At 58.3% G+C, this 14286-nt stretch overlaps 1 protein-coding gene across 2 annotated transcripts in view; it reads right to left on the reverse strand.

Annotated features, from left to right (window-relative positions):
* The window catches only part of LOC133360040 (ral guanine nucleotide dissociation stimulator-like 1), a 37201-nt gene that overhangs the window by 12135 nt on the left and 10780 nt on the right, over window positions 1-14286 (reverse strand). For both annotated transcript variants that reach the window (XM_061578612.1, XM_061578611.1), the window contains exons 3-9: window positions 6881-6994; window positions 6192-6403; window positions 4875-4955; window positions 3696-3901; window positions 3087-3190; window positions 2292-2522; window positions 883-986 (exon numbers count right to left, since the gene is read on the reverse strand). In XM_061578612.1, the coding sequence (XP_061434596.1) occupies window positions 883-986; window positions 2292-2522; window positions 3087-3190; window positions 3696-3901; window positions 4875-4955; window positions 6192-6403; window positions 6881-6994 (1052 nt within the window). The remainder of the gene's footprint in view (window positions 1-882; window positions 987-2291; window positions 2523-3086; window positions 3191-3695; window positions 3902-4874; window positions 4956-6191; window positions 6404-6880; window positions 6995-14286) is intronic.

A 14286-nucleotide genomic window follows, 5' to 3' on the forward strand; every position in this document is an offset into this window, starting at 1 on the left:
GGGTCTCCATGCGATTCTATGGGCCTCCATGTGAGTCTGTGGGTCTCTGCGATTCGGTGGGTATCTATGTGAGTCTACGTCAGCCCATGAGTCTCTAGCCTATTTAGATTATCGTGCTGCTACAAAATGTTCAAATGATAAGCAACATTGTTGAGACATCATTTGTGGCCAGGCCGCTGTTGGACAATCAGTCAACACCTCGGTAGGCTTTGGGAGAATGGGGATGGTTCAGTTTCATTTGGATGTGTTTGGGCCATTCGTTTACCTTTCCTGTACTTTGTAATACAATGTGTTTGTCGTTATAACGATCTCACCCCGTGCCCCGACTGCACATCTGTAACGACCTAGGGGAGGCCTAGGACTGGTTCGGATATCCGGCCCTGTGAGTGGTCGCGGGCGGGAATCAAACTCGGGTGGCAGGGGGATCGTAGCGCAGCGCGGCAACCGCTTACAATCTCACGCACATGCACGCACGCACACACACACCGACACACACACACACACATCGACACACATGCGCACACACCGACACGCACACACCGACCCACATGCACGCACACACACACATCGACACACACGCACACACACACACCCCGACACGCACGCACGCACAGACACACCCCGACACACACGCACGCACACACACACCCCGACACACACGCACGCACACGCACACCCGCACGCACACACACACCCCGACACACACGCACACACACACACCGACACACACGCACACACACGCATACCTTGACACACACACAAACACAAGCACAAACGCACGCACACACACACACCGACACACACACACACCCTGACACACACACACACCGACACACACCCTGACACACACACACACACGCACGCACACACGCACGCACGCACCTCGCCACCACAGCCCAGGTGCGCTTGAGCCTGTAGATGGGGTTGGACTGCAGCGCAGAGACGACCGCACGCAGCGACGAGAAGTTCTTTAGCAGGCGGCATTCCTGCACGAGGGGAGGGGGAAAGAGGGGGGGACGGAGAGAGGGGGGGAAGGGAGGGGGGGAAGGGAGGGGGGGAGTGGAGAGAGGGGGGGAAGGGAGGGGGGGGAAGGGAGGGGGGGAAGGGAGGGGGGGAAGGGAGGGGGGGAAGGGAGGGGGGGAGTGGAGAGAGGGGGGGAAGGGAGGGGGGTGGAGAGAGGGGGGGAAGGGAGGGGGGTGGAGAGAGGGGGGTGGGGTAATGGTTTAATATGCTAATGGTCTCCGGGTGCTCTGGTTTCCTGAACACATCGTACAGATAAAAGCCCCAAAACATCAGCAGCAGCAGCAGTAGCTTCACCCTCCTGAAACTGACCCAGTGCGGCTCCTCCCCAGGTTAATGAATTAAATTGTTATTATTGTTGTTATTGTTGTTGTTGTTATTGTTGTTGTTGTTATCACATCTTAACAAGGGGTTGCTTAGGAGGCCGTTGTAAACAGCATAAAGTCGCAGCCCTGCAATCTCTTTGCCCGTGCCCCTGCTGGTGGAAGGGTCTCCCAGTCGAGCGCGTGTAAGAGACCCGCCGCTCTCCGAAAGGGCATTTTTGGCCTACTCTTCCACGAGACAAAGACCTCTCGTATAGCCTTAACGGACTGTTGGGACAAGTGCTGTCGAGAGAGTGCACGGAGGGGGTGGGTGACCAGCACCACACCCGGCCGCCTTTGTCTCCCCAGTGGCGATGTTTACACACCGAGGACTGGGTAGTCCTCTACTTACGATGGAGGTGCGTTACGACGACCCCATCGTAAGTCAAAAATATTGTAAGTCGAAGATGGCCTAGCCTACCCAGGAGTCTTAAAGAATGGTGATAATTTAGCAAAACAGAGCAATTTGCAGTAGCGTACTGTATACACTATATACTGTATGTATTTATTAATTACAATACTGTATTGCACAGTAAAATGTTAAGTAAAAAAACAGGGTAAATTCTTAGCCTACCTATATGAACTGCAATTGAATAGAAAGCTTTCTTCAGGAAACAATCCTATCTGCACCACACAAGGCGGGAGATGCGTATCGTACCTCGTACGCCGCTGCGTTTGCCTGCCGGCGCAAATTTAAAATATTTAACAATTTTAGCCGTATCGCCATCGTAAGATCGAAATATGATAAGTCGGACCATCGTAACTCGGGGACTATCTGTACTCATTGGAGGCCGAGTCGACCTAGGGGAGGCCCAGGACCGGTTCAGACAATCGTCGCGGGTGTTGGGTGGCGGCGACCGGGAATCGAACTCGCGTGTCTCTGGCGGGTCCGCAGGGCGGCTGGCTCACCTGTGCGACCGTCACCCAGCGCTGGATGACCTTGGCCCTGTGAGCGGGTCGAGCGAGGGCCCCGTCCAGCACGGTGGACACCACGCACCCCGCCACGGCGTTGAACTGCCGCACGGTGGCTCTCACCGACCCCGAGCGGCCGCCGCCGCCGCCGCCGGCGCCGCCGCAGAGGTCCCGGCGCGACCACACGCTGCCCAGGCAGTCGTGCGGAACCACTCGCTTGAAGAGTTCCTGGGGAGACGGTGGCATGAGTACGGGGGACGTGAGGACGCCGACAGCGACGGCGACTCCTAACGACGCTGACGCTGACCAGGGACTTTAACGTTTGCCCGTCGGCCTGCGGCTGCATCTGCGGCACAAAAGCTACGCTGCTGCTTAAGCTGCCTGCTGCTGCTGCTGCCTGCTGCTGCCTGCTGCTGCCGCTGCTGCCTGCTGCTGCTGCCTGCCGCTGCTACCTGCTGCTGCTGCCTGCTGCTGCTGCTGCTACCTGCTGCTGCTTCTGCTGCCTGGTTCTGCTTCTGCCTGCTGCTGTACGTGTTTGATTCTTTGCTTCTGTTACCTGAACTCAACAGGGAAGTTCAGCCTCCATTGGAGGCGCCCTCCATACTCCTTAGGCCCCGCCCCTTCCTGACTAAGCCCCGCCCCTCGCTGATTAGGTCCCGCCTATTCCCTTCCCTTCCTGATTAGCCCCCCGACCCCTTCCTGATTAGGCCTCCCATCTGTGTCTTTCCTGACCCCACCCCCCCCCACCACCACCAACCCCCACCAAGCCTCGTCATGGCCGGCGCGACTCACGGCGTCCATGAAGGTGAGCTGCGATGCCACAACGTCGGCGGAGAACGACAGAAAGTCGGGACGCGTCTCCCCCGCCGGCCACGGACCCACGGCTCCCGAGCTCCCTGCGGAGGCCAACACGGACGGGTTCCATCGCCGTCACGGAGGTTGAAGATGCAGGCCCCTGGAAAAACTGCTCGCTCGCTCGTACCGGCGGCGGCGGCGAAATGCCTCACCGTCGTCACGCGAATATGCGTAGCAGCCAAATGCTCGGAATGCGCGACGTTGATTTTAAATGTGGCGGGGGGGAAACCGGAGAAGAATCCACGCGACCACGGGGAGATATACACCACAAACTCCAAATACACAGCAGGCGTCAGGGTCTGGACCGAACCCACGACCTCCTGTATGCCTGGCGAGGCAATTACCATCTCGTAGCCACCGCGACATCCTCTGGATGGAAGCAACGGAAAGGGACGAAAAACGATTCGGGCAAACCGAGGCGACGGAGAGAAATGGCGACGACGACGATGTCATGGTGACAGCGGAACACGGTGTGGCGGCAGGGGGTGGGGGTGGCGGTAGGGCAGGGGGGGGGGGGCGGGATGGAGAGGTGCGGGGGGTCCTCACTCCACGCAGTGCCCAGTTGCTGCTGCTGCTGCTGCTGCGGCTGCTGCAGCTGGGCGAGGAGCGTGTGGGCGCGCCGCTCCACGTCGGAGCCGGGCAGCGAGTGCGCCGCGTGCGACAGCAGCAGCCGCAGGCTCTCAAAGTCGGGCGGCTCGCGGAAGTCCTCGCCGTAGCCGTCCAGCCAGGCCCCCAGGATGGAGCAGAGGCACCTGCAGAGAGCCAGGCGCCCCACAAAACGCCGCCCACCCACCCATACAGCCCGCCCGGTTAGCCGCTTGTGCACTTGTGTGTGTGTCACCACGTGTGAGCAACAACAGGCTGTCCCGGCCCGTAGTACAACCACAACAGTCAGTCGCACCACCAAGTTCTGGTTTCACTTTCAGAGTTGGATTCGGTTACACGGTACGGTATATGTGTGTGTGTGGGTATGTGTGTGGGGAGCGGTAGCGTAGCGATTAGCGCTACGCTGCGCTACGAACCCGGCGACCCGAGTTCGATGCCAGCGCACGGCCGAGAGTGACAATTATCTGAACCGGTCCTGGGCTTCCCGTAGGTCGACTCAGCCTCAAATGAGCACCTGATACGGTGTGTAAACATCGCCACTGGGGAGACAAAGGCGGCCGGGCGTGGTGCTGGCCACCCACCCCTCGTGTGCGTGTCGGCCTTCATAGATGCTGCTCGCTAACAGCACTTGCCCTAAAAGTCTGTTTAAGGCTACAAGGGCGATCTTTGTCTCTTGTGTGAAACACTATTCCACACACGCCGGACGCTTCAAAGTCGCGTGGTGACGTGGCTGCGATAAAGCCACAGGGGTTAACAACGATGACGACGACGACTCGTGGCCATTACTGCGAGTGCCTGGGTTGCCCGCACACACACACACGAGGGGCTCTGCAAGGCGAGGGGGCACACACACACGAGGGGCTCTGCAAGGCGAGGGGGCACACACAGGTGTGAGGGGCTCTGCAAGGCGAGGGGGCACACACAGGTGTGAGGGGCTCTGCAATGTGAGGAGGCACACAAACGTGATGGGTTCTGCAAGGTGAGGAGACACACACACACGTGATGGGTTCTGCAGGTGAGGAGGCACACACACACACGTGATGGGTTCTGCAAGGTGAGGAGACACACACACACACGTGATGGGCTCTGCAGGTGAGGAGGCACACACACGCCCCTTACCCGTTGAGCTCCTCGGTCGCGGCCTGGGACTGGCTCTGCTCCAGCTCCTCGGCGCTCACGAGGCCCTGCAGGGTGGCAAACCTGCGCGGCACAGAGGCGGGCGGGCGGGCACATTAGCGTGGTACCTGGCGGACCCCGGCACGTACGATGATACGGTAACGGCGCTTCAGCAGTGTGAGGTCAGGAGAGGTCATCGCCGTCCACGCGAGAGCGCTGTCGCCAAAGGGGCAAGCGCTGTTCAGCGAGCAGCAGCACCGATGAAGGCCGGCACGGCACACGAGGGGGTGGGTGGCCAAAACCACGCCCGGCCGCCTTTGTCTCCTTAGCGATGATGTTTACACACCGCACTGGGTACTCATTTGCGGTTGAGTCGACCTGAGGGAAGCCCAGGACCGGTTCGGATTAATCGTCACTGGTGTTGGCCACGAGCAGGAATCAAACCCAGGTCGCAGAGTTCGTAGCACAGCGCGCAAACCGCTACACTACCGCTCCCCGTGAATATAGATACACACACATGTACACACACAAAGATAAAGATCCCCCGTATAGCCTGAACAGACTGTAGGGGCAAGTGCTGTTAGCGAGCACCTATGAAGGCCGGAACGGTACACGAGGGGGTGGGTGGCCAGCACCACGCCCGACCGCCTTTGTCTCCCTAGTGGCGATGTTTACTACACACCGCACCAGGTACTCATTTAAGGCTGAGTCGACCTAGGGGAGGCCCAGGACCGGTTCAGATAATCGTCACTGGTGTTAGCCGTGAGCGGGAATCGAACCCGGGTCGCCAGGTTCATAGCGCAGCGCGCTAACCGCTACACTACCGCACACAGACACACATACGTGTACACAGACTCACACGTTTACACACACACACGTGTACACATACACATGTGTACACATACGAACACACGCACACATGTGTTCACACACACGTGTACACACAAACACACACGTGTACACAGACACCACCAGACAATTTTCTTGTCATAAACAAGCAGACAATACCATGAGCCTCCTTCCCATATCTGTACCTCCCAAGTAAAAAACTTCAACGCGAATAAAAGTCGACGTTATTGTATACATCCCAATGGCCACACGGCCTTCCTTCTTCCGGGAGCGCATCATGCTCTGCAGCGTCGGTTCGACGCCGACATTCTTCGTCGGCGGGGGGGGGGAGGTGGACCGCGAAGGGACGGACGGCGGCACCGTCGCCGCAGTCGGCGACGTTTGGCACCTTCGCGACAATATAACCGGGGCGGCCTCCCCGGGGTTCGAACCGCGACGAGCACCGGCTAAGGCGGCGGGGGGGGGGGGCACCTGTCGAGCAGCATCTGCAGGACGCGGAGCGGCGTGGCGAAGGTGCGGAAGGTGGCGAGGAAGACGGTGACGAAGGAGGAGTCGTGCAGGCGCCGCGACGCCAGCAGATGCTCCACCAGGCGCTCGAGCGTGGCGGCGCGCAGGACGCGCGCTCGCCGCGTGTCCGAGCGGCTCTCCACGAAGCCGCCGCCCTCCTCGCCGCTCTCAACCGCCTGGGGGGGTGGGCGGGCGGGCAGACAGTCAGACGCACAGTCACAGTCAGACGCACAGTCACAGTCAGACGCACAGTCACAGTCAGACGCACAGTCACAGTCAGACGCACAGTCACAGTCAGACGCACAGTCACAGTCAGACAATCAGACGCACAGTCACAATCAGACGCACAGTCACAATCAGACGCACGGTCACAGTCAGACAATCAGACGCACAGTCACAGTCAGACGCACAGTCACAGTCAGACAATCAGACGCACATTCACAGTCAGACAATCAGACGCACAGTCACAGTCAGACAATCAGATGCACAGTCACAGTCAGACAATCAGACGCACGGACACAATCAGACACTAGACACAGATACACATTCGTACTCCGTGATGTTGTCCATGTCGCGTGATGTTGTAAGTGATATGGCGTGTCATGTCCCCCGGTGATGACCCCCGGTGATGGTCCCCGGTGAAGTCCCCTCACCCCGAGCCAGCGTGCCCCCTTGCTCAGGCCCTGTGTGATGTGGACCCGGCGGAGACACACGGTGTAGATGGCTCCCTCTTCCCTCTCCTCGCCCCACTCCGTCACCTCCCCAGCCTGCGCCACAACCACCACCACCACAACATCAACCACAACATCAACCACAACAACATCAACCACAACAACGCCCTACCAGCAGCCCCCAGTCGCGGCCGTACCTGTGCGACACATGGCAACTGGCTTTGCAAACAGGCACAAGTCTAGCAGTAGGGGGTGGGGGCGCGGGGGGGAGGGTTGGGGGCACGGGGGGGGCGCGGGGGTGGGGGCGTGGGGGATAGGGGCGGCGATGATTGTTGCCATGTGTGATCCCAAGCGAGTAATTTGCGGTGTAATTTTTTTTAATTTTGCCAAATGTGGCCAGTGAGGCCGGCACGCGATGGTCTCCTCTCGCGGCAGACGCCGCGGCATCTAGAACGTCGAGCTGTGCGGCAGGCGGCACGGAGTCGTAGCAGTCGTGGTATTGTGTGGCTAATACGCACACCTCGGTACAACTGCCGAGCGTGAAGAACCAGCGGCATCTACAGGAGATTATACAACGATTAAAGCCATTCCCCGTGTTTAGTGTACATGCCGTACAACATGTTTGGAATTGCCAGCAGTAAATTTGGACTTGCGAACTTGTTCCCTTACGAATGAACCTTTGGAACTCGTTCGTAAGTCGAGGAGCTGCAGAGGCAGCAGATCACTGGCAGAGATGTCGTGAAACTCCCCTCTCCCGTGGGCGTCCAGCCGGAGCCGTACCCCGGCTCAATAGAAGGCAATGCAGCAAAGTGCGGACTACCACGAGCCATCACTTCCATGCAAGTGCATCCCTCAAGATGCTCCGGTTTCCTCCCACGCCCGTAAACAACTCGTCAAGCAGCATCGAAAAGCATCCTGATAGAGGGGACAGCAGAGCTCGGGCAATCGTTGGTTGCGGCGGGCACCCTCGCTGCCTGGCTGGCCGCTTTGCGGGTCCGTGGTTACCCCGGCGATTGCGAGCGACGCAATCCACGGGAACGATGACGGGCGTCGTAGGCAAATAGACGTCGACATCTCTGCTCCGAGAGAGCCGTGTGCGCTGTACACCGCTCAGCTGTACACCGCTCAGCTGTACACCGCTCAGCTGTACACCGCGCAGCTGTACACCGCTCAGCTGTACACCGCTCAGCTGTACACCGCTCAGCTGTACACCGCTCAGCTGTACACCGCACAGCTGTACACCGCTCAGCTGTACACCGCTCAGCTGTACACCGCTCAGCGAAGGCTTACGCGAAACGAAAGTTGGCCGCCAGCGACGAGGCACTTTGCCTCCCCCGTGGGCGGCTGGCGAACCTCCCCGCGCGATCGCGAGGGGCTCCATCCTCCAGTAGGCGCAGGAGCCTCGTGGAAACCGGGCGGGGAGGGGAGGGGAAGGAAGGGGAGGGAAGGGCGGCCCCCGTTTGTGTCGAGCGGGAAGGGGGGGAGAAGCGAGGAAGCATCGGGGGAGGAAATGGCTCGTCGCCTCCCTCACGCCGAGCCGTTCGCTGGGCGGGGGGGAGAGGGGGGGGGGAGTTCAAAAACTCGCCCCCCCCCCATTGTTTTAACCTGCGGTGGCACCGGGAGATAGAATCGAGTAGATGCCCTCTCGATTGCGAGTGCAACGTGGTGACCTTCACAGCGCACGACTTCCCGTCCCGCGTGGACGCACTGCGGAAACAAAAACACTGATCGGACTTACGCTGCCGATAAAAAATGAGAAGCCATATCTAACAGAGAGGGGTGGGTCCATGCCCCTACAACATCTGGCAGTTCACAAGCATTGCCCCAAGCAAGCCCGAGTCCGCTGATAAGACTGAAGAATGTTGAAAGCGCTCTCAAGAATTCTCCTCGCATTGAACCAACGCCGCAGAATATGATGCGCTCCCAGTAGAAGGGAAGGCCACGTTGCTGATGGGATGTGTAAAAGACGTAGTAATGTCCGCTTGTTCATAATGACAAGGAAACTAATCTTGTGGTGTGTGTCTGTGTGTGTGTGTCGTTGTCCGTCATCTCAGTCAGTCGACTCGTGGCACCTGCTGGGTCTGCTCCGTGACCTCCTGCCAGGGGGCGTTCGACACTTCACGTGGCCTCAAGGTGCACATGGCCTGGCACAAGCGTCGTGGTGACGTCACCGCCACTTAGTGGCGAATGGCAGTTGTTGTTCTTGTCGTCATTGTCTGGAGACCAGGGCAGCCTTCGCAGGTGCAGCTCGCTGAACGGCGCTTGTCCGTTCAGGCGATACGGGCGGCGGGGCGAGGGGTGATCTTCGTCACATTAGACATGCGCTCTGGCACAATCTGGTGGCCACTAAAAACACCTTCCCACCCACCCACCCCTCAGCAACGCCCGAACCCCTTGATGGGATCGCCTCGTCTTGCGGCTACGATGCTCCGCCAAGCCACTCTGCAGACCGCCTCCGCCGAGGGAGGCGCGCGGCAAACCCCGTTTGCCGCCTTTGAAAACGAGAAGAAAAAAAGTTGACGAAATAAATGAAATCACTCGAGGGAGGCCGCTTTTTTTACTCGCTCGCTTGAAACGAGGCAACGATGCTGATCTTGGCGTGGAAAAACCCGGCCGCCGCTTTCTGTCACTTTTGGCAAAAGTCCGCCCCGTGTGTCCCTGTGGCAACCGAGGGCAAAAGCACTGCACTGTACAGCGGGGGGGGGGGGTAAAGCACTCGCAGCAGACGCGGTGCGCGGGGTACACGGTGTGCCGCACTACTGGTGAACGACGGCCGAACATTGGTAATCGCCCCGCAGAGTTATTGCTTTGCGTTGGACGAAACGCTGCTGACGACATTAACGCGGCTCTCCCAGACGGGATGTCGCGGCTGATGGGATATGTAAAATTGCTTTCTGTCCCGAGGGGCAGAGCACAGTAGGTCGTGCTGTGCAGATGTACGAGCACATTGGCACAGCACTGATGAGTGGTGGTGCTGGACTATTTGGGGGCCATGGGGAGACATTTCCAGGGGGCTCCCTGCCCCCCCTACTAACGATGTATACACTCCTCGGGAGCGTGCGTGTTCACGTGTGTGTTCATGAGCGGAGCGCCGGGTGGCTAAAGCACAGCAAGTTGGTACAGTAGGGGGCACAGGTGGTGCATCAGCCAGTCATCTCGGTCATCTCGGTCAGTCGACCCGTGGCACCTGGGTCTGCCCCGTGACCTCCTGCCAGCGGGCGTTCGACACTTCACGTGGCCTTAAGGTGCACTTGGCCTGGCACAAGCATCGTGGTGACGTCACTGCCACTTAGTGGCGAATGGCGGTTGTTGTTGTTGTTGTGTGAGCTGCGTGCGAACGGTAGTGTAGCGGTTAGCGCTACGCTGCGCTACGAACCCGGCGACCCAAGTTCGATTCCCGCTCACGGCCAACAACACCAGTGACGATTATCTTAACTGGTCCCGGGCCTCCCCTAGGTCGACTCAGCATCAAATGAGTACCTGGTGCGATGTGTAAAAACATCGCCACTGGGCGGACAAAGGCGGTCGGGCGTGGTACTGGCCACCCACCCCCTCGTGTGCCGTGCCGGACTTCATAGGTGCTCGCTCACAGCACTTGCCCCTACAGTCTGTTAAGGCTACACGGGGATCTTTGTGTGCGTGTGTGCGGTGGTGTCACGGTTAGCGCACTTAGCCCGAGTTCACTTCCCGCTCGCGGCCGGTAACGGCAGCGAACAATTGAACCGGTCCTGGGGCCTTCCCCTAGGTCAACTCAGCCTTCACACGTGCGTGCCAGCTGCAGTTGTGTAAACATCGGCACCGAGGAGAGACGCGGCGGCTCCCACGTGTGCCGCGCCAGCCTTGGACAGCGCTTGCCACCGAAGGGCAACCGGAGTCGCGTCGAAGGCCATGCGGGTTGATCGTTGTCTTTGTTGACACGCCGCACAATGACGAGCGGCGACGCCTCCGTCGATTATCCACTCTCCTGACGCTTGCCGCACGCGCGTCCCCCGATCGCTGCCCTCTGTACCCCTGGCAGCGGCACGGCTCGGTGCAGGAGGTGACCCAAACTCACGGATCCCTCCGCAGCGGCGTGGACACCAAAACCGCGAGCGTGACAAGACACCCGATGCTCCCGCGGGCATTTGCCGTCGGCTCAAACGCGCCACGGAGCTGTCCCGCCAGGCACTGAGCTCGTCGGGACTTTTAGTCGAAGCCGAATTCGGGTTGGCGAAGCGGCTCTCTTCCGGCGGCGGCGGCGGAGCGGAGCGAGGGGGACGGAGCGGAACGCGGGTCGCAGAGACGACGCCGCGCGACCGCCAGCCGGTCAAAAAACTAAAAACGAACGCCGGAGAACGCAGAAGGCACCGGGTCGCCAAACTTTTTGGCACCAGGGAACCGGTTTCGTGGAAGACAATTTTTTCACGGACCGGGGGGGGGGGGGGGGGGGAGTTTATCATTGGGTCATTCCCCCTTTTCAAAGAAGCTCTCCAGCGACGTTTATTTATTACTCATGTTGGCCAGGGGTCAACTTGTGGGCTCACCAACACTGCGACTGCTGATACAAGTGCGCGGTGCGGGAGAGAGGCACGGACGGAAGTGGTCAATAATAAAGTAACAGGGGCGGGCCACGCGCAGACTAAAATAAGTGTCGGATCGTGACTTCTCATAAGGAGCGCGCAACTCAGATCCCTGGCGTGCGCAGTTGACACAGTGGGGCTCGCGCTCCTACGAGAATCTCATGCCGCCGCTGATCTGACAGGAGGCGGAGCTCAGCCTGGAGGCGAGCGATGGGGAGCGGCTGTCAACACAGACAATGAAGCTTCATCATCTGTCAACACAGATGATGAAGCTTCATCATCTGTCAACACAGATGATGAAGCTTCATCATCTGTCAACACAGACGGTGAAGCTTCATCATCTGTCAACACAGACGAGGAAGCTTCATCATCTGTCAACACAGACGATGAAGCTTCATCATCTGTCAACACCGACGAGGAAGCGTCGCTCGCTCGCCCACCGCTCTCACATCCTGCTGCTGCTGAGCGGCCCGGTGTCTCACAGGCCGCGGAGCGGTAGCGGTCCACGGCCCGGGGGTTGTGGACCGCCGGCTTCAGGGACGCCAGGGGAAGGAACGGAGACAGAAGAGGGTGGTGGGTTGAGGGGCACGGAGAGGATTCGCGCAAAAAGTAGGAAGACGGTGGAGTGGGAACAGCGGAGTAGAAGGGGGGCAAGGAGGGGGAGAGGATACAAAGGAGTGGGGGGCACCGGGGGGCTCGAGGCGATCCTGGCGGGGTACGGGTTGTGAGGGGGGGCCGTGGACAAGTGTGGGCTGGGGGTGAATAAAGGACGCAGCGCTCCCCCCCCCCGCAACCTCACGTCGGCTCGGACTTTACCAGCGTACAAACATTGTTTTCACAACCCTCTCCGCCCGCGAAGGCAGCGATGTTTTTTTTATTCTCCCCGCAGTCGATTTATGTTTTTCTTTGGGGAGGGAGGGAGGGAGGCTGGGAGGGGGGGTTTGTTTGTGTTGAGAAGGCAGCTCTCTCGGGGTGACCGCGTTGCTGCCGAGTAGGGGGCGGGGGGGGAAGAGAGACAGATTTGTCCCAAGATGGAATTATTAAAATAGACGTTTGGCTTAAATGTCCTAGCAATGCGCACATTTACTAAAACCAAGCACCACCCGGTCCCCACCCCTCCGCCTGAGCCAGCAGTCGTATTACAAGTTATAGTGCTGCGTCACACAGGCAGATTGTGTACGGTGGGGTATAATGTGGGTAATCCCAACTCTCTCCAGGTGTGTGGCCGGCAAGGACGAGACGGGGGTAGACCACGCTCAAAGCGTTCGTGACGGCAGGAATTCACACTCTTTGGGTCTTTCGGTAAAGTCACGGAGATAGGTTCAAAGAAAATAACAAAAAAATAACTACAAGTTTTTTTCTTATAACAAAAACAACGACAAAACTAAACGTTTTTTTGTTATTTTTGCTGTTTTCTTTGAACCTATCTACGTGACTTTACCAAAAGACCCAAAGGATATGGAGGCACCTTCTGCGCCAACTGGCAGTGGCACGAGCAGGCGATTGCAGGGCTGCACCTTTGCCTCTTTCGCAAAGCATCTGAAGCGGAGGTGGGGGGGAGGATCTTCCGGAGCGATGATTGTCAACCTGGGGAACCCCGCGGTGATGTGGATCTATGGGACGCGTCGTGGGATATTAATCTGTGGGTCAAAAAAAAAAATTCGGTCTTAAAGCCGGTCGACCCATGGCACCTGGGTCTGTCCCGTGACCTCCTGCCAGCGAGCCCTCGGCACTTCACGTGATAGCCTCAAGGTGCTCCTCACCTGGAATAGGCACCGTGGTGACGTCACCGCCACTGGTGGCTGTTGTTGATGTGGGGAGCGGTGGTGCAGCGGTTAGCGCTACGCTGCGCTACGAACCCGGCGACCTGAGTTCGATTCCCACTCACTGCCCAACACCAGTCAGGAATATTTGAAGCGGCCACGGGCCTCCACTAGGTCGATTCAGCCTCAAATGAGTACCTGATGCGAAGTGTAAATATCGCCAGTGGGGAGACAAAGGTGACCGGGCGTGGTGCTGGCCACCCACCCCCTCGTGTGCCGTGCTGGCCTTCATAGGTGCTCGCACACAGTACTTACCCAAACAGTCTGTTCAGGCTATACCAGGGTCTTTGTATTTGTCATCACACCGAACAAACGCGTTCCGTGTCAACAGCACTGTGTGCAGCCTTAATAAGGATGTTTATTTCATAGTTGACGTTTCAGGTGTCTGGCCTTCTTCACGGCACGTAAGTGCTCCGAAGGACGCACCGGCAACCTTTTACGATTATACTTTTTAAGATGAGAGTAGTCACACTGCACTTTGTGATTATTGAAGGGTTTGTTACTCAAACGTCGCTATTCGTGAACCTGGAGCACCCAGAGAAAACTCTATCCCACACAGATTGGAACTATTAAACTAATTTATATTTTACCAGGTAAGGCCCACTGAGCTATATCACTCTTTTTCAGAAGTGACCTGCCCACAAATCGATAGCTCAACCAAGTGGCTCATCACGTAAGGAATGTATCGCTGCCAAATGCTCCCAATGCATGTTTATGAATTGTGGAGGGAGAAACCAGAGGACGCTGACAAATATCCATGCGACCACGAGGAGAGAGACACCCACGAGACCTCCCATATACCAGGCGAGGTAGTTAACATCTCCTAGCCACCGTGATGATGATGAGAAAGAGAGACGCAAACTCCAAATATACAGCAGCAGGCGTCAGGGTCGGGGTCGAACCCACGACCTCCTGTACACCAGGCGAGGTAGTTAACATCTCCTAGCCACCGTGATGATGATGAGAGAGACACGCAAACTCCAAACATACAGCAGCAGGCGTCAGG

Source organism: Lethenteron reissneri, chromosome 67, assembly GCF_015708825.2.
Source record: "Lethenteron reissneri isolate LAM-NWPU_2019-01 chromosome 67, ASM1570882v1, whole genome shotgun sequence".
In the NCBI taxonomy this organism is placed as follows: Eukaryota; Metazoa; Chordata; class Hyperoartia; order Petromyzontiformes; family Petromyzontidae; genus Lethenteron; species Lethenteron reissneri.